The sequence below is a fragment of the Cryptomeria japonica genome, chromosome 10 (assembly GCF_030272615.1).
Source record: "Cryptomeria japonica chromosome 10, Sugi_1.0, whole genome shotgun sequence".
In the NCBI taxonomy this organism is placed as follows: Eukaryota; Viridiplantae; Streptophyta; class Pinopsida; order Cupressales; family Cupressaceae; genus Cryptomeria; species Cryptomeria japonica.
This window is the reverse complement of record NC_081414.1, coordinates 586,019,758-586,039,348: the sequence shown is the minus strand read 5'-3', so window position 1 is coordinate 586,039,348 and position 19,591 is coordinate 586,019,758. Positions and strand designations below refer to the sequence as shown.

At 35.2% G+C, this 19,591-nt stretch overlaps 1 protein-coding gene across 1 annotated transcript in view; it reads left to right on the top strand.

Moving 5' to 3' along the window:
- Positions 1 to 9,958: 9,958 nt before the first annotated feature.
- The window catches only part of LOC131071896 (uncharacterized), a 75,685-nt gene continuing 66,052 nt past the window's right edge, over positions 9,959 to 19,591 (top strand). The window contains exon 1 of the mRNA XM_058007864.2: positions 9,959 to 10,446. Coding sequence (XP_057863847.1) covers positions 10,207 to 10,446 — 240 coding nt within the window. The 5' untranslated portion in view covers positions 9,959 to 10,206. The remainder of the gene's footprint in view (positions 10,447 to 19,591) is intronic.

Below are 19,591 nucleotides of genomic sequence, written 5' to 3'. Positions count from 1 at the left end.
ATTGTTAATAAATGCATCTAATTGAAATTTAATTGATATGTTTACACTTGTATATTTTAATTACATAATTCTTATAATCACTATTTTGTATACAAATTAATAATGCATCACCTCAAATGAGTATTAGTTACATTAAACAAATACAAATTTTGTTAAAACTCAAATTAAAACTTTTGCCTTACAAATATTTCACTAAATTTCAAACAATAAAATAAAACGAAACAAATTTAAGAAAATAACATACTAGTTACAAACTCCACTTCCTAATTCAGTCTTTGAACTTCTCTCTAGCTGGAATATACCGAGTCGCAGATCAGTCTTCTCCAGTGTCTGGTTAGTGGCACTGTCCCTTTTAGTATGGGAGATTTGGAAGGAAAGGAACAAAAGGATATTCCAAGAGAAAGAGGAATCGTCGGTGAGCTTGTTATCAAGGGTTGAAAGAACAATATCAAAATCAATGTCAGCAACAGCTAGAAATCATAACTTAACAAAATATCCTTATTCCAGTGAAGACAATTTTATCCAAGCAAACTGGCCACTTGTGAACTGCCAACCCCTTAATGGGTCCTGGAGGGTTAGTCCCCTTTCGGAACCAACAAAAGATGAGGTTAAATGGGAACCGCCAGCAAAGAAGTTGATTAAAATTAATTTTGATGGGGCCTCTAGGAGGAATCCGGGTATCTTAGGAGTGGGAGTAGTTGCAAGAGATGATAAAGGGGTTATCCTATTCAAGGGGGCTCGACGACTACAGAATGAGACAAATAACGAAGTGGAAGTACAGGCGGCACTAATGGCTACAGAATTGGCCATAAACATGAAAGTGTCAAAATTACATTTGGAAGGGGATTCCCAAGTGGTTATCAATGCAATAGAGAAAGGTAACACCCCCTCATGGAAACTATCTCATTGGGTGGAGATAATACGCGAAAAACTCACCTCCTTTGAAGCTTTTCAGGTTTCCCATGTCAGGAGAAGTGCTAACGCAGTGGCGGACCTTCTCTCAAATGCTGGATGTGATATGACATGCCAAGTGGCCAAGTGGTGGAAGGGTAATGGTAGTGTATGGAAGTGGTATTAATGCAGTTCGTGAAGCTACAAACCAGTAAGCACGCTAGACGGCTCGCAAGGACGAGTAATCACTATCACTGGCATAATAATTAATGTGGCAGTTCAAAAGCACAGAGTCTTGGTTCGAGACAATGGCGGTGGGCAGGAAATCTGCTGTGAAATCTCTTTCCATTTATTTCACAGATCATGTATTCGCCAAAAACTGGGTTAATGAAGGTTGTTTGTGTCTTTGCAGTTTAGTTTTTCTGGTTTAACAGGTTGCGAGTAGGTTCAATGGATGCTAATTTCATGCTCCGAACAGAGAAGAAATTGGTCCCTTTCCTGGGAATGGTTTCGGACAAGCCTCTGCAAGGTCTTTTCAAATAAAAGGAAGAGAAGTTATGGAGTGCTGCTCGGTTAATGCTGGGGGAGGAATTGGTGCATATCCATTTCCAGTACAGAACAAATATGGAGGTCTACTCTTTGATAATGGCCTGGGCGTGTGAATTCGAGCCCGAAGTAGAAAAAGTCAAGCTAACAATGAAAAATCTTGTTGATGGGGATTACTTAATTAATCTTGATTCCATCTTGGAATGGGTGATCCCCCAGACAGGAATTCGCATCTGGGAAGGCGAAGTAGAGGAGGAGATACTACCGTTTGTCAGGGGACCAGAGAGTCGTTTAAAGGAGCAAGGCAGGGACGAGCTCACATTGGCTGGGAAGCCATGAAGCTCTGTGTCAAGTTGATACGAACAAATGAGGTCCTTAAGGCACTTAAGGTGGTGGCGCGCATGGAGGTGGGAAGAGAGCTCCGGGACCGATTTGAGGAGGGGAGAGCGGTACAGTTTCTAGCTAGCTTGGAAGGTGACCCAGACTTCAGGAACTTGGACTGTATTCCAAAGATGAAGACTAAAGCGGCCAAAGGGAAAGCCTTGGCAGATATCGATGATGAGGAGAGGAAGATGCCGAATCAGAGCGACTCGGATTGAGCGGTCATGGTGCAAAAATCTGTGTTTTTTGCTTTCTGCTTTGTTGGTTTTTCAAAAACAAATTTTTTTATGGATTACTGTAATATGTTGTGCATGAATGCACAGTACTGCATTACTTCTTTCTGTTGTGTTGGAACTCTGCATAGTAGGTTTGAACTGAATTTGGGCTGATGTTGATATCTGTTTGGCCCTGTAGATTGTAACTTTTTTCTTGAAAATTAATATATCCAAAATTACCAATAAAAAAAAAAAACATACTAGTTACAATAAATAAATATTTCTAATGATTATAATAAATATTATTATTAAACTAAAAATTATTAAGGCAAGTACTCGCCACTATGTGGCACTTGTCTTTATTAGTTCCTGCCGACAGGCAAGATACTAACGCATCCGTTGGATGCATTTTGTTAGTTCCGCGGACCAATCATATTAAAATATTTTTTTTGCTCTTCTCCTATTTTCTAATGTTTGCTATTTTAATAGAATTAATAATTAAAATAGAATTATTTTTTTCTTTTATCATTGGGTGTTGCCGCTAATTTAATTTTTTTCCCCAAAAAAACTAATTTCAAAATAGTGATAGTTTTATTATGTGGATATCAGCGGTAAAGGCAATATCCTCAGGCGGTTTCTCGAATGTTCGACGGTAAAAGCAGTTTCTCGAATGTCAACGGTAAAAGTAGTTTCTGGAAAGCATAGCCAAATATGAATAAAGCTTCCCCATTGTCATGAATCAGATAAGGAAGCCCCAATGCCGTATGATCTAGATAAGGCAACAGACAACCAAGAGAACCCACAGTGCTAGGACACACATATACAGGTATTTTGTGCAGTCTATAACCCATAGTGCGAGGACTCACATATACAGGTATTTTGTATAGTCTATTCAATTCATTCCTACACACATATACAGGTATTTTGTGCAGTCTATTCAACTCATTCCTACACACATATACAGAGCATGGTTGTCTGCTTTGACAAAAGAAATGTAGGTTTCAGCTCGCCACTTCTTTTGTGGCTTTGTTGTCTTGTATGTTGCTCCTTGTTCTGTGCTTTTATTTGATATATTTTGATTTCCGCACGAAACATTCACGAAGTGTTCACCAATCTATCTCTGCGGTGAGTTGAAATGTAAGATGAAACATGTAAGGTTTTTTGTATTCAATTGTAGGAATGCTAGCAACATTTGTTTATATTAACAACATTTCTTTATTTGTATTATTAAAATTTTCACAGTTTGATGCTGACAATTCAAAGAAGGGTTTACATCAATTGAAACAGGGGTTTGCACATTTACGACATCATGTACTTGCTGAAAACCCATTTCAACTGAGGAAACCCCAATTTTTTAACTGCCCAAAACTTTGAAATAATCACCTCCAGGCTCCTATTCACTATTACATTTAAATACAAATAAATATGCAAACCCCTATTTCAATTGATGTAAACCTTTCTTTGAATTGTCAGCATCAAAGCCTTTTTGAAATATTTAATGAAAAAATTAACACCTTTAGCAATGTGTCTTTTTCTTTCGTTGTTATTACGACTCTCTTATTTTGTCACGATATTGTTCCTTACAGCTAGGGTTTCAATAAAAGTCTTTGACAGTGATAGCAACACACATGGACGGTTTACTCAATTATAGAGCTAGCAATACCTATAACAAGACCAACAAATAAAGTTACAAATTACAAAGAGACACTTCCAACCACATTATAGCTAAATGTTAATTGCAACATACAATTTACGCCAGCTAAGTATGTCATTCGTGATAGATTCACTACTGAAAAATAAAGCCAAGCATAGGAAAAATCCCATCAACATCTTTCTGTAGTGCAACTAGTAGAGCATAGGTGTTCAGATTAGACCACACTCTGACTGATCCAGAAACTAACCCAGAAATAATAAGAGTATCCATACATGCCTAAAAGCTTTATATCCATCTTCAGTCGCAATCTCAAAACTCCAACAATTTTCTCATAGGTGCTCAAGGAAGCGTTTCGAGAATGAAGTTTTAGAACAACAAACATCATCATCCACATAGGCTTGAACACTCTCAAAAAGAAAATTTGTTTTTGCTTCTATAAAAACACATTTAAATCCACTATGGGTATGTTGTCACTTGTACCTTAGGCACGTTTGGCCATAATCCAAGGCAGAGAATCCTATGACTTCATAACTTGCTATTTAGTTTTACATTAACCCTCTCAGGTAAATAAAATATTTTATTTTAACCCATACATATTTTATGATTATCATTTTTATATTGTATTGTATCTAATTTAATATCTATGTATTATATTTGACAACAAATAGTAAAATTAAATTTTCCTCTATTTTTACAACAGGTACTCATTTTTTAGCTTTGCACTTTTTTGATATTATAATGCCATGTAAATGAAAATCTACTCTGCCTAAAATCTGCAAGATACAAGTTGAGATCAGTGTGTTGAAAGTGTGTAGCAGGGTTGGCACTAAGAAACTTGTATCTTGATGACCACTAGGAGTGTATCTCCAATAGTTTACAGATCAACAACTCATGCTTCTTTTTTGGCTAACTTGTACTTGCTACCAAATACCCAAGCAACATTGGTCTCTTTATCTCTGTGGATGTGATTCATATATTATAATTCATTCAAAAGATTGCCTTGGACTTACCTGCTAAGGAATCTCATATAAATGGCTTGCATACTGTGTGGAACAACATAGGATTCTGGAAAATATTCCAATAGTTTACAGATAAAACAACTCATGCTGCTTTTTGGCTAACTTGTACTTGCTGCCAAATACCCAAGCAACTTTGGTCTCTTTATCTCTATGGATGTGATTCATATATTATAATTCATTCAAAAGATTGCCTTGTACTTACCTGCTAAGGACTCTCAAGTAAATGGCTTGCATACTGTGTGGGACAACATAGGATTATGGGAGTATTTTCCCAGAAAGTATAAATGTTTACGTGGATTCATTACTTTTTACTTATTCTAACTAGGATGGTACATTTTTTTTCAACTCGTTTGATCACCATAGACCATCTTCAACACTACCCATCCAAATTGAGCCCTCAGACCCAAAGAGAAACAATTTATAAATCACTCTTCTACTGCAGTTCTTTTTCTAAGTAGTTTTCTTCACATACAACTTTACATTGGCTTCTATCTCAATTATTTGAGAAACACGTCTCTTGAATCTATGTAAAATGGTTTCTTAAGCGTAATTGTCAACTCTTCGGTCTAGTGAGCACTACAGCTATGACAAATTTGAATCTGATATATTCATCAATAAAAGTAGAGCCTAGTTTCTCTGATGAGCACAATCTCAAAATATTTTGTTTTGTATACAGAATTATGACTAGTTCCTTCAATGTTTGACAATTTGTATTGTGTTAGCAGCTCAAATTCTCTTTCTCAGCTAGTAGATGTACATGCTATATGAAGTTCGTGTTTTTACTAACACTGAACTAGATTTAAAGGAAGTTTTGAATGAGGTTCATCCTCCCAGACCAGCTTGGTATGAGAAGTTCTATGCCTATGTTTTAGACAAAGGAATGGAATTTTATGAGGAAGACATGAGTTATCACATGGACTGGTTTAGAGGTGTTCTCCTCATCTATTTTTGAAAATTTTAGAATTAAATTTTAGTGCTTTCCAAAAAAAAAACTATGTAGATCTTGCATATAAAAGGAGTGATCAAACCCCAGTGTGAGCATAGTTACTGGGACAATAGGCCAAAGAACACCGGGTGCCCATGCTGCATGGTTTAGATAATCCCATATAGAGTGCCTCTTTACAAAAGCCACCACTCCCACAAGTGCAGAGATGGATGCGACCGTAAGAACACACAAAACCTTATTCACTTGATCAATTAAATTAAAAGATGTTAATATTACGATCCTCCCAACTATGACAGGAAAAACAACACAAGCCACGAAAGAGGACAAAAAGAGCATCCATGTCTAAACAACGGAACCTAGGCCACCAGTGCAAGCAACCAAAAGAGAATAGTTCAAAATTGCATAAACAATTGCAACAAGAAATTCCATGTGTATGCATTGCTAACCCAATAAAAATCACCTCGTCTAGTCCTTTGTCAACGCCCATTATTAATCCCACCGCAGTCAAGAACTTCCATGAAAATTTCGAATCTGTTGTAGATGCTTCCTCTACATCAATCTCCAAAGCCATGTCATTTGTATTAAGAAATAAGCAACAATGTTTCCTTAATTGGGGGAGATAGATCGCTTTGTTTATAATCATTAGCATGTGCCACATATACACAAAATAAATACCAAATGTGGAAATAAAGTTATCCTTATATGCCATGTGCCCACGTTTCTATTGTCCAATGCCCTCAACGTGTCATTTCATTTGTTTGCCAGACAACGAAATAGTTTTCTCTTGAATGAAGCATAGTGGTTGAGAATCTATTAAAGCATGGCGAAAATTTTGTTGAATCTTTAGTTACTTGTCTATCCTTATCGTTTGTGATGGCCCTCAAAATGCAATTATAGGCTTTATTACAACTAGAGTCAATTTTAAAGAAGCTACAATTTTTGAAAAATTGAATGTGAAATTCAGACATCCTAGCAAAACTTTTGAGTTCGTTAATGAACATTGTACCCTCAAAATAGCTTTAACTTGAAAATATTCTTTTGTTTCGTTAAAATTTTACATATTATTTGTAGAACTATTGTCATATTATCATAGACAATTTTTTTTATAGAAATTGAGGCCAACCTTTAATCCTTAAATTTAATCAAAGTGTCGTATTTTAGGGCAATAACGAAAGCATTTCTTGTGGGTGACTATTAACCCCCCAAATTATATTTTATTGTTACAGAATACCTATTATTGGTAAAAGGGGGCGTACTGTTTGGTTGAAATTTATCTCATTTAGAAAACATGTTGAAGGATGATTTTGATACTTCAAAGAAATGAAGTGATTTTTGTTCGTCAACTGGGTAATGAACCTGGAGTAACCTTTGGAAAACTAAGCTAATTTTCTTGGTATCCTATCTAAAATCCGTGTTACAACAAAAATGTAGAAAACTTATTTCTTTCAAGTTTTCATAACATTTTTAGTTGTGATGAATTATTTCTGGGTTTCTGTGTATTGTTTTCAATATCTCTATAGGGCAATGCCAAAGTATTTCAGGTTTCAGCATGATCAGAATTTTTATTAATTTAGAAGCAAATACAAAGAATGCAAAACAATTGTTTCCAGACAAATTGACAAAAATGTTTACTTGTGCTAGCCACTAATATCCACTGCATGGTATACTGTACCTTATGCACCTTTTGATGTACACAAAGGTTATGTGCCGCCTTATTGTTGCAGAGGTTTAACTCTGAGTAATCCATATGTCGAAGAAAACATCAGACAAATTTTCTATAAAGCTTAGATAAAATTTCAATAAAATTACCATTATAATATTCACCTATGAATACAATGCGTTTACCAATCATTTCAGACCTGACAAAAAATTCTACTCCGACCTGCTATTAAATTCAATTCAATTGGCTTGAAATAGGTTACACAACCTACTTCTCGTGTCACCCATTCTAACTGATTCCATAAAAGCTTTCATGTCATCACATTATCCTCTCTTCTATTGCATTTCTTTACATCATGAAGAAAATGCTAATAGGAATTTTATCTGTATATGTATTAATATTATACGAAATTATCAAAACCTTCCACGGTCATCACAATTATCATTATTACATTCTTTATCACTAAATTGATTTTAAACACTACAATCCATTATATTTTGTTTCACTCAAACAATCTCATATACCTAGCATCAACATAAACCTTCTCTAACTCCTCTTTACCAGTCATACCTTTCTTTTTCTCTTTTACCATCCACATTTCTAACTCTTGACAAGAACATGACCCTTTACATCTCTTTACTATTGTAATGAAAATTCATTTGTTGTGCTTATATGGTTATTAAAAAAAATTATTTATACCAATGAAAAGCAGTTATTTTTCTTTCTTTAAATTTTTTTAATTTATTTTATAGTATAGATGCACATTTGTTAACATTATAGTTTACAAAAATTATTTTTGTTGCAAACGATTGGCTAATATCGTTTTGCCTCTTATTGACGGGTTTCTCGGAACAACACATAATCTCAAGTTTTTTGAATCACCACGCATATATAAATTGATTATTAAATTTTATAAGTTGATTATTAGAAGTGCTTACTTTAAAATATATATTTTAAAATTTTTATTTAAAAAAAAATCATATCTATTTCAAAATTATAACAAATTTTTTAAAAAAATTATGATTCTTAAAATTAATAAATAATTTGAATTTTCAAGGATTAGTAAATATATTTTTATAAATAAATAAAATACATATTAAACATTTCTGTACAAAAATATTATTTAAAATATATAAATATTTTTATAGTAAATTTTGCATTTTATAGTTTACTTTTCAATTGAAATTTTGTATTTTATTTATTTATTTATATCAATTTTCAGTATAATTATTTGTTATAATGAATTTACTTTTTATTATTTAATTAGTTATTAATAAAATTTAATTGAACCAATAACAAACAAATATTTCTTTTGTTTCTTTAAATATTTTTTATTTTTCTAAAATATATATGTAAAATTTTTAAGTTTAGAATATATAAAAAGAATTTTCTTTTTACTGATTTAATTAGTTATTAATAAAATTTAATTGAACCAATTACAAACAAATATTTATTTTGTTTCTTTAAATATTTTTATTTTTCTAAAATATATATGTAAAATTTTAGATAATATTATCAAAAATTCATAGAATATGTGTAACCGTTCTACTCATTGTTGATACGTTAGAGTATAGATAGATAGGAAAAATGCTTTTCTATTTATTTATTTATTTATTAAAAATACCATCCTCTATTTTATAAAGACCAACGGTTCCAATCTTCTAGTACTTGCAAATAAAACTATTTCAAACCCATTTTGGTAAATAATTTTTTAATTATAATTCAATTATTATAATAATATCATCATAAGATTAATATCAATATTTACCTTATATTGTTAAATAATAAATATATTAATAATTATATTTATTTTAAAATTATTATTAATTGTTATAAATACTAAAATAAGATGATAATTAAATTATATATTAATTATTATAAAATTTAATTTTTTTTTTATTTGATATAATGAACCATAATTAATTTTTCAACACAAATTTCTTAAAATAATATAATATATATTTTTTATCTTTATATTATGACAATTCAAATTATATAAATAAAATTAATTATAAATTATTAAATTTCAACTCTTTTTCATTATTCTCTATAAATACTAACTTGGAAATATTGTAATAATTGTTAAACTAAAAATCATATTTATATTAAAATATATTTCTTATTAATATTATGTAATTGTAATTGATAATTTCATCTATGTATTAATTTGTTAATAATCAATTGAAATTGACATATTTGTTATTTACATAATATATATTCTATGTTAATAAATTTATTTTATAATTATATTTATTATTTATTATTGAGATATATTCTTTATTATTAAATATTAAATTAATGAATAATTAATTAGATTTATTTATTTTATTATTAATGTTAAATTATTATTTTTTAATTTTTAAATATCAATATTAATAATTATCATATTATATAAATGTTATATCATAATATTAAATCAATTCTATAATAATTAACTAGATTTATTTAGTTATGATTAATGCTAATTTTCTTATATTTTTATATTAATATATAAAATTTATATTCACAATTATTCTACTATATCAATATTATAAGGCAAGTACTCCCACCCACTCCCTGACACTTGTTAACATATTAAAAACGAATTGAACACAAACAATGAAATACAAATCAAAGGATATATTTTGATTACACAAATATTGCGATCTAACTTCGTTTTTCACGACCATTACAAAGCGACATAAAAAAACGTACATCAAAATTTGAAAGATCCTGAGATTGCGAGAAACTTCGAGAAACCGCCTCAGAAGAACCAAAACAATCCACAGTACGAATCTCACGGAATATTTGTGATGTTTTATCGCAGAAGGGGTCAAGAGGTCGAGTTTCTGTAAATCCAAGTCGATTCGTAAACAATTCGAAATCAACTTCATACCGAGGCTTAAGTTTATCCCATGGCGGCTGCACTTGCAGGTGCATCGCTGTCACTCCACAAATCGACCCTGCCAATTAACTTTCCTTCTCAGAAACTTATCAGTTCAAATAGACCACTGTATTCTTTGCAGCAAGTGCGGCATTCTTTTGACAGAAGCAGGGCTGAGCGTGCCTCTATTTACTCACCGACACGCCGATGGCATTTACCACGCGGGGCACCCAGCGAAGTAGCAGAAACCGAGTCCAATTTTGCATCGCAGGTACATTGGCTTTCATTTGTACTAGCAGTTAATCTATACTGTTCCCTTTTTGGCTTGCAATAAGTGAGCTGGATTATATAACTAAATAAATATTACACAGTGGTTAAAGTAGTTTGGTTTCAAATGTGCAATTGAGAGAGATCGAATTTTGTGTCCACGGCTGAGTGGGCCTCATGGTGAAGATATTTTACTTGAGTGGAGAGGCACCGCTTGGAATCCAGAGAGAATGGGGTACATGCAACCATGGTTTAAGTACAGGAAAGATCTTTCTTGGAAATCGAGAGAGGATAGAGTTCCTGTATCCACAGACTAAGGCTATCTCCTGTTGAAAGGGGTAGCTAAATTTTTTTTGTGGCTGCTGCTGAGGAAACTTGCAGTGTTTTTAAACAAGTGGTGCCATCCATTTTCAAATTCCTTTGTGCTAAAAATATTTAAGTGAAAGCGAGGATTTTAGATCAGAAGTTATGATAACTATATGCAAATATTGATAGAAATTAGAATTTTAATAATTGCCATGGAAGTTGTCACATAAATATAAAAACTTCTTGAGCTGGCGAAGGAAAGCTTCAGTTCCCCTCTCCAATACCAGCTTTAATTTTGCAGTTATGTATGCAGGGCTTTTAGATTCATTTTAATTGTGTAGCTGCATTATTTCAATTCCATCGGATTGTCTTAAACCCCTTCCATGGGACTGCATTAATTTCGAATGATCAGGAGAAAGGATGATTTATAAAAAATAGTTGAAAAATAAGAAAATTTTAATGTTCGTGAGGCTAACAAATATCCTAAGCGACAGTCAGCCTAATCATATTGACTTATACATTTCAATCCTTCTCCTATTTAAGGTGATAATGAGGCCCCCAGTTTCTCAATAGTCCCCTCACTGAAAAGACTACCAAGAAGTAGCTGTCAAGGTATTAACATATTTGTCCCTGCTGCATGTGAAGGCATCATATTCCAAAATGAAGTGTCAGTCTGATTACACTGCCTCAAAAATGCAAAAAATACGCTCTTTCTTCTGGTGCAGGAGCATGCACCAGGGTCAAAATTGGCCAAAGTATGCATATAGGGGTCTAGAGTCATGTTTAATGTTTATTTGGTGTAATAAGGTCATATTGAGACCATTTTTGCATGTATTAGTTCTTGTAGGGTCATTTAGTAAAATTTGCTAAAATTGTTGAAAAGTTGAAAAAGTTGCTTAGTAACTTTTCAATTTTGGAAGATGAACGGTCACATTGTTTGAAAGTCAGTTATGGCTGTTGGAATTCAGGCCAAACATGTTTAAATAGCCTCAAAATGGCCGAGGCATGGTTGTTGAATGTTTTTGGAGGACAAAGCAATAACAAAAGTCTGTTGTTTTCTGCAAAATTCACTGTTTTTCTGCATTTCCTGGTATTGTACGGCTCCGTACAGGCAAGACAGCTCTGTACAGGCAAGATAGGCTTGTGAGACCAAGTGTATATGAAGGGCCTTTGAGTCTACTTTATTTTGCCACTAATTTGGTTTGATTTCATCAAGGGATAAGCAAGATACCTTTGTTTCTTTGTAGGCTGCCCAAAAACCCTAGTTAACAAGGGTTTGTGAACAAAAAATGTAAATAAATCTCCATTCCATCGTACAAATTGGCCAAACCCGGTGGAATGGAAGATTTTGGTTTTGTTTTCATGTTGGTGTCAAATAGTGTAGCAGAGGATGGAGTTGGAGAGGGCTTTGTTCAAACTCAAGTCTAACATCTCCATGTGTTAGACTAGATAAGTAGGTGTATAGTGTGAACAGCAAAGGAAAAAGAATTTCCAAGGGAAATAATGGTGGATTGGGAACCTATGTGATGTACCAAGATCCTACAAGTTGGTAAGAGAAATTTGGAAACTAATTTGTTGGTGGTTGCTTTGTAAAAGTGGGCTAATTGAGCCCTAGTGCAGCGAGAAAACCTCATTTTTGATAGACATGCTCCAAAACACCACATAGTCATTTTGAGATATTATTTAGAATTCCCAAAACGGTATTTGAATCTGGTCTCAGTTTGTGGAGAAAGGGCCTGAGCAAAGAGTTCTTTTCACCAGTCCTAAAATGAAGGGCTACTAGATTCTAGGGGCGAGATAGGGTATAGATCTTAAAAGATGTTCCCAAACCTTTTGGTTGGCAAAGTTAGCTTGAATACATCATCTCCACATGCTAAAGGCCTTTGGCAAGGTTGTAGAACAGTTGGGAGTCCATTTTGGCATATGGTGTCTTGGGAAGGACCATTTGGGCACCCACCGTGGCTGCACTTTTGTGTAAGGAGCAGGTTGAGAGGTGAGAGAAGTTTGAGACATTAAGTAATCCTCATCACCTAACCTAATTTCCAAGGTTGAGTAGGTGAGTTGGGAGAAAGATCTCCCTTGACAACAAAGAGGTGACACTACAAAGAGCTGATTGTGATCGGTTTGGAATCACACTCCACCTTTGCTGCATCATCTTCCCAAGCTTCTTTTGGCCTTTTGCACCGCCCTATTTCAAAACAGAGTTGACAATAGTTAAGTTTTAATTGAGCAATAAGAATTTTGGCTCTCCATGGAATATTAGCTCCTATGTACACTTTTTGATGATGATCACATGTGGTATTGAACTCCTCAATATAATATTTTTTCTCTCCCTAGCACTTTACTCCATGTACATTTGTGTATCTTATCCATAACAAAAGCCTTTATCTCTTTGCTATTTGTGGGGCATGCATTCAAATAGATATTCTATTCACTCATCCATTTTCTGTTTTGCTTCATCCATGTCTTCTTTCTTTTGCACAAGATGTCATTGTAAACTACCTTAGGCCATATACCTAATTCTATTTGTTCAATTTTTTAAAAATATCTAATGAGATGTACCATAACAATTGCTTCAATAAGAGCTGCCCTTGTTTCACTCAACATAAGAACTAAACTTTTTATTTTGAACTTGCTTGTCATCAAGCTTTTTTAGATTTTCTCAAATTGTTTCCACTTTGAGTTTGAGGTACTACTAGCTCAAATTGTTTTCTCAAATTGTCACCACGCTTTGATGAGATTTTCAAAACTGCTTTGAAAAAATGTATTCTTTAGTGATTTTCATCTTCAGAAGATTTTGGAAGAACTCATAGGTTCAACTCAATAGCATAATAGTATCAAATCTTTAGCATATGCAAAATGTGCTCTCTCAACCTCCTTTTATAGTTTTGGAGGGAAAAGAGCCAATTGGAAAATTTAAAATAATTCATTTTCCCACCAAAAGACCGTTTCAAATTATAAAATGACTTTTCATGTGCAATCTCCCACCTTTTCCCCTAGTTGTCCACTTTTGAGGGGACATAAACAATGTTAATAAAATATAATATTTAAGTAACTATTTTATCATTAAACATTAGAAACTTAAGTGTATATTTTAAATATTCAACTCGAGTTGTGGAAAGCACTGCCAAGACTTCAGAATCTAATTTTGATAATGCCACAATAAAATGGAAGTAGTGGTATGACGACTAGTGCCAACTTGGAGACTTTTTAAAAATAGGCGCGCTTTCCAAGAAGTTTGGAGAACACCCTAGGAGTTTGAAAATACTTTTGAAGTGTCACTGTGATCCATACCGCCAATTGAACTCATTGCCATAAATAGAAACCAATAAAGATTGAACTTGTTCTCTCCAAGATATTTGAAGTCCCCTTACCATAACCAATTAGCCTATATGAACTTAGAAAATAGGCTAAGTGTCACCAAACTGAGTAGGCCTAAGAAGGGGACATGACAAGCAAGTGCCAAAAATGTTATCTACTATGGCTATTTTGTGCAACTGTAGAGAAAATGAAATTACCTTTGTTGGAAGCTGTGATTTCGTCATGACAATTTGTGGCATCTTGTGAGTTCCATTTTTTGAGTTTTTCTCTTGTTTGGTGTGGTTTGCGAGACTTTTTAGTCTTCCTAATTGATGAGATATAATAAATAAACATTGTGGGATGGTGTAATAAATCTTACGTGCTTTATATGCATTGTAGCGAGTATTGTGAAGGATTTTGGTGTGAAATATCTGAGTTTTGAGACTGTTATATGAGCAGACGCAAGGGAAATAGTCTAATAGTCCTTAGTGATTGTTTTAGAGCAGACAAAGGTGCATGACCTCTGAAAGAAAATACAAGAGCAAGGAAAGAAAAACAAAATCCAAGTAAGTTTATTGATGAAGTAAATGTTACCAAGAGAAATGCAGAAACCTTGGAGCAATCACCCAAATGTGAAGGAGGCACAAGAACTTTTGAAAGGGGAAAAACAAAGAAAAACCCCTTGTGATATTATGAATGAGGCAATGCCTAAAATGTGTGTGTGTGTGTGTGTGTGAGAGAGAGAGAGAGAGAGAGAGAGAGAGAGAGAGAGAGAGAGAGAGAGAAGCTCTTTACAATAATATTATTAAGAAGAAATGAGAGAGGAGACATCTCTTAAATAGAGATGAGGAGAGGAGCTACAAAGTAACTCCCAAATCTATGAATGCCACCATTCATAAAATGTGTGTGCCATGTGTCCACATCCTCTTATGGAGAAAATCTAATATTCCTTAATAAAGGAAAATAAAAGAAATGACTTGTCTTCACACATGTACCAGAGGACAAATTACATGTAGGAATTCCAAAGGAATATCCTAAACTAAATACAAATAAACCTAAGCCAAGTAAAGATTAAATATTTTAACAACTTCTATCAGCAAGACAAAGGGGTAAGACCTCCTTGTAATGCCATTATTTAAGTATGAAGTGAGATTTTGTTCACCTTTCAGTTGGAGCTTTCACTTGAAGAGGATTTTGTAATGTCCCTATTTGGGATATTTTGGATTTTAGGCTTGCATATCAATATAATTCACTAAGAACTAATATTTTTTTTTTGATCGATAAAAGGCTGAGGCCAAAGAATTTTATTAATTTAAAAAATAGATAGATTTACATTTACATTTACACCTCCATTCGGTGTGGGCACCGGTAGGAAAGAATGGAGGGAAGAAAACCTCCGGTCTAGCCCAAATCCCTCAAGGATCAGAAAAATTAAGAATGCAATACAAAATGGAGGTACAAGATCACAAAGGGAACTTGTCCAAAATAATGAAGATTGTATGTAGAAATCCTCTGTGTAAAGTTGAGCAGCAGATTGCCCATCTCTTGGGGTGATGCTGCCATTTGAGGGCGACGGTACTTGCTATTCCTGAAACACAGGGTTAAGCATGCTCTGCTCCTTATGCTGCACAAAATCTTGAGAAAATCTTTCACTAGAATGTTAGGAAAAAGAAAACCGAACAGGTCAACTTATATGATACCTGCTTGGATGGTCACCCTGTTAGGATACATAGCTCAAAATATTAGTCTCAAAAAATCTCTAGAAACAAAATGCGAGAGAGATTACCCATCGAAGAGCATAAACTCAATAAAATTAACGAGGCAAATTCCATAAATATTTCTGCAGAGAGATCGCTGGGAGCTACCATCCTAAAGAAAATGGTTCGAGAGCCTTCAAGGCCCTAATTGAGTGTCATGGGAAAGCTTTAAGTAAATCAAGCATGCCCTTAAGAGTTTTGATAGAACCCTTGAAACTTCCACCGACATCAGAATCCTAAAAGTTATCCCCCAAACCAAAGCCATCGGATGTACACACTAACCTCTCACCGAAATGTCTAGTTTTACCGAAATGGTACACCTATTGAATCAAAGAAACCTATCAATGTTTCATCGATAAGATGATTTATCGAATAGACTTGGGCCTCGATGAACTTCATAAGGGACTTATCGAAAGCGTTATTTTTCATCGATAGAAGGTATATCGAAGAAACCAAAAGAGGTTCCGTTGATGAAGCAAGGCTACCGAAGAAACTACGGTATCGGTAGGACATGTAATGAATTCACCGAAGAAGATAGTTCTACCGAAATGATGAGATCGAAGAAACTGGGGAAGGTTTCATCGATAGGATTGTTCGAGAAAAGAAGGGTGTCAAAGAGATGCTAAAGTTATTGGCCGACAGTGAAAGTTTCATCGAAAGATAAAAGGTCAATAAAACATAAGAGAGTTTCATTGATATAAAAAGGGTATCGAAGGAAAGGGAACAGCAATGAACCTAAGAGGGACTCATCGAAAGCATTGATTCCACCGAAAGAGGATATCGAAGAAAGCAGACACGGTTTTCATCGACGGGAAAAGGCTACTGAGGAAATAATACCATCGGCGCAACATGAAGGAAACTTACCGAAAGAAGCGTTCTTATCGAAAGAATGATCTTGATCAAACAGAAGGAAGCTACATCGATAAAAGATATTGATAAGAATATGAGTTTCGAGGAGGCTAAAAGGCATGTTACCGATGTGTGTGGTTTTACCGATGCAACTTTATCGAGGAAGATTACTAATGAGCTCTTCGATGAAAGATTGATAGTGGAAGCAAATCATCAAAAGAAAGATGGCCTTGATGAAACAATAGACCCATTCATCGAAGGAGTGTAGTGATGTCGATAGAAAAAGTGTATCGATGGAAGGATAAAGGAAGTTACCGAAGCCCAAGGTTTCTTCGACATGAGACCCAACGATGTCTCATCGAAAAAAGGGTATCGAAAGAAAGGAAACGTTGATGAACTTCAGAAAGGACTCATCGAAGATAGTAATTCCATCGATAAAAGATATCGAGGAAAGTGGAGATGGTTTTCATCGACGGGAAAAGGTCTTCGAGGAGATAATACCATCGGTGCAAAGGGACTCACCGAAAGAAACGTTCTCATCAAAAGAATAAGGTCGATCAGACAATAGGTAGATACATCGATAAAAGATATCGATGAGGAGATAGGTTTCGAGGAGGCTAAAAGGCATGTCTCCGATATGCGTTGTTTCGTCGATACAACTTTATTGGTGGAAGACGACAAGAGAGGATAAAGAAAGGCTTTAGTGAGACAATAGATCATTCATCGACGGGCCATAGTGATATCGATGGAAGAAGTATTTCGGTGGAAAAATAAAGGAGGTCACCGAAGCCCATGGTTTCATCGACATAAAAACCTGATGGATATCAGATAGGAAGCGGTGAGGAGATAGCCCTAGCGACCGAAAATAGTATATCGATGAATGAAGGAAATACTTGATCGAAGTGATATTCAAAACAAAAGTGTTAGTTAACGGTTATATGTTGAGAAGCCAATATTTAAACTGAATGTTTGTCTGAGTATCTATTCGAAAATACAGGGGGTAGGAAGAGGAATAAATAAGGAGGTTAAAACAGACTCTGGGCAAGAGAAACATAAGGGGATGAAAGGAGGAACATGCTAACGACCTCTTAGGACACGAAAACAAAAGAGGGGTTTGCCTTAAGGTGGCACAAACAGGAGATTGATGCCATCGGCTCCCAAGTTGGCCAACTCATCCGCTCTTTTATTGCCCTCCCTATAAATATGATTGACTGTGAACCTATCAAGATCTCTGCATAAGTCAAGAGCTTTTGACAACAAAGTATTTAGTCTCCAATTAGGCATACTACCTTTCCTCAGAGCATTGACAATTATAGCTGAATCTCCTTCAATTTCCAAGTTCTTAACTCCTAGTTTCCTGCATAAATGCAGACCCTCCACCAGGGCCATAAGTTCCGCCCAATTGTTGGTGTTGATGCCAACCGGAGAGGCAAGGGTTGCTAGTTCCTTGCCTTCCCAATTATGAACAACACATCCTATCCTTGCTTGCCCTGGGTTGCCATGGGATGCCCCATCAAAGTTTAGCTTCATCCAACCTTCGCTTGGGGGCTGCCATCTGCATGCCTCCCTTGATCGAAGACTAGCAATAGGACCATCTCCTATAAAGGGAGGAAAGGATAAGCCTTCCCAACGTTTTATCATCTTTTCATCCCGATAAGTGATAGAGGCATTCTTCAATGTACCTGATGATAGTCGGTTGTTCATGAGCTCAGTGATAGCTGACTCTATCCTGTTAATGATTCTGGGAACCTCTAGTTTTTCATTCTTAAAGAGACGTCTATTTCTCTCTTTCCATAGTTCCCACATAATGGAAGAAGGAAGAGCTGTCCATAAACCTTCAAAGAGACAACCACGCCTGAGGAGAGGCCATGCCTTGAGCATTCCAAAGATGGTGTGGGGGAAGGCTGCAGACCATTCAAGTTTATTGGTGAACCAGATCCAACATTTGTGAGCAAAGGGGCAGTTAAGGAGGATATGATTGGTGTCTTCCTCGTCAGCCTCGCAAAGAGGACATCTACTAGGGCCCTCATACCCCATTCTTTTAAATTTGTCCGCAGTTAGGAGCTTGTTTTGAACTGCAAGCCAGGAGAAGATACCTGCCTTAGGCAGACAGTATTTATCCCAGCAAAGTTTCAAGGGAAGCTCAGTCATAGGTCTTATAAACGATTTGGAGATGAGAGAGTACCCATCCTTGGAGTTGTATTCTCCTCTTAGGAAGCCATCCCAGACGAGCTTGTCCTCAACCTGACCTAAGGCAATGTTCCTTGATTTAAGAATTGCCATAAGTTTTTGTTTATCCCTTATCGGGATATCCTCATCTTCCTTCTCGATCCACTGCCAACCAGCCCCATCCTCTGAAGGGGAGATATAGTTGTTTAACAGGGGTCCTCTATGAGATTCAAGAAGGATCCGAGTAGCACCAAAGTCATGGATATTATCAATAGCCTTATATCCACCCCATGAATCCGACCAGAAAAGAGCTTTATCCCTGGACCCCGGGTTCCAAGTAAGTCTGTCAGAGATAATCCTCCTGCAGTCTAACATAAAATTCCATAGGCAGGACCCTCTGGGAGGGTTGGTTTCTCTGAAGATTTGGATAGGATTCCCTCCATTAAGGTATTTGTGGTGCAGCAAGCGAGCCCATTTGAGGTGGGGGGTTCTGAACATCCTCCAGACCAACTTGGCACCCAAGGCTTTGCCTTGATCACGAAGGTTTTTAATGCCAACTCCTCCTTCTTCTTTAGGTTTGCATATCTTGTCCCAGGATATGAGTGATATTTTACGATTGTCATTAGCACCTTGCCAAAAGAAAGTCCTGAGATGCTTGTTGAGCTCTGCAAGTTTAGAAGAAGATAAATGTTGACAGGAGAGCTGGTAAATGGGCATAGCTGACAAGACCGATCTAACCAAGGTTGCTCTACTTGCAAATGAGAGCCA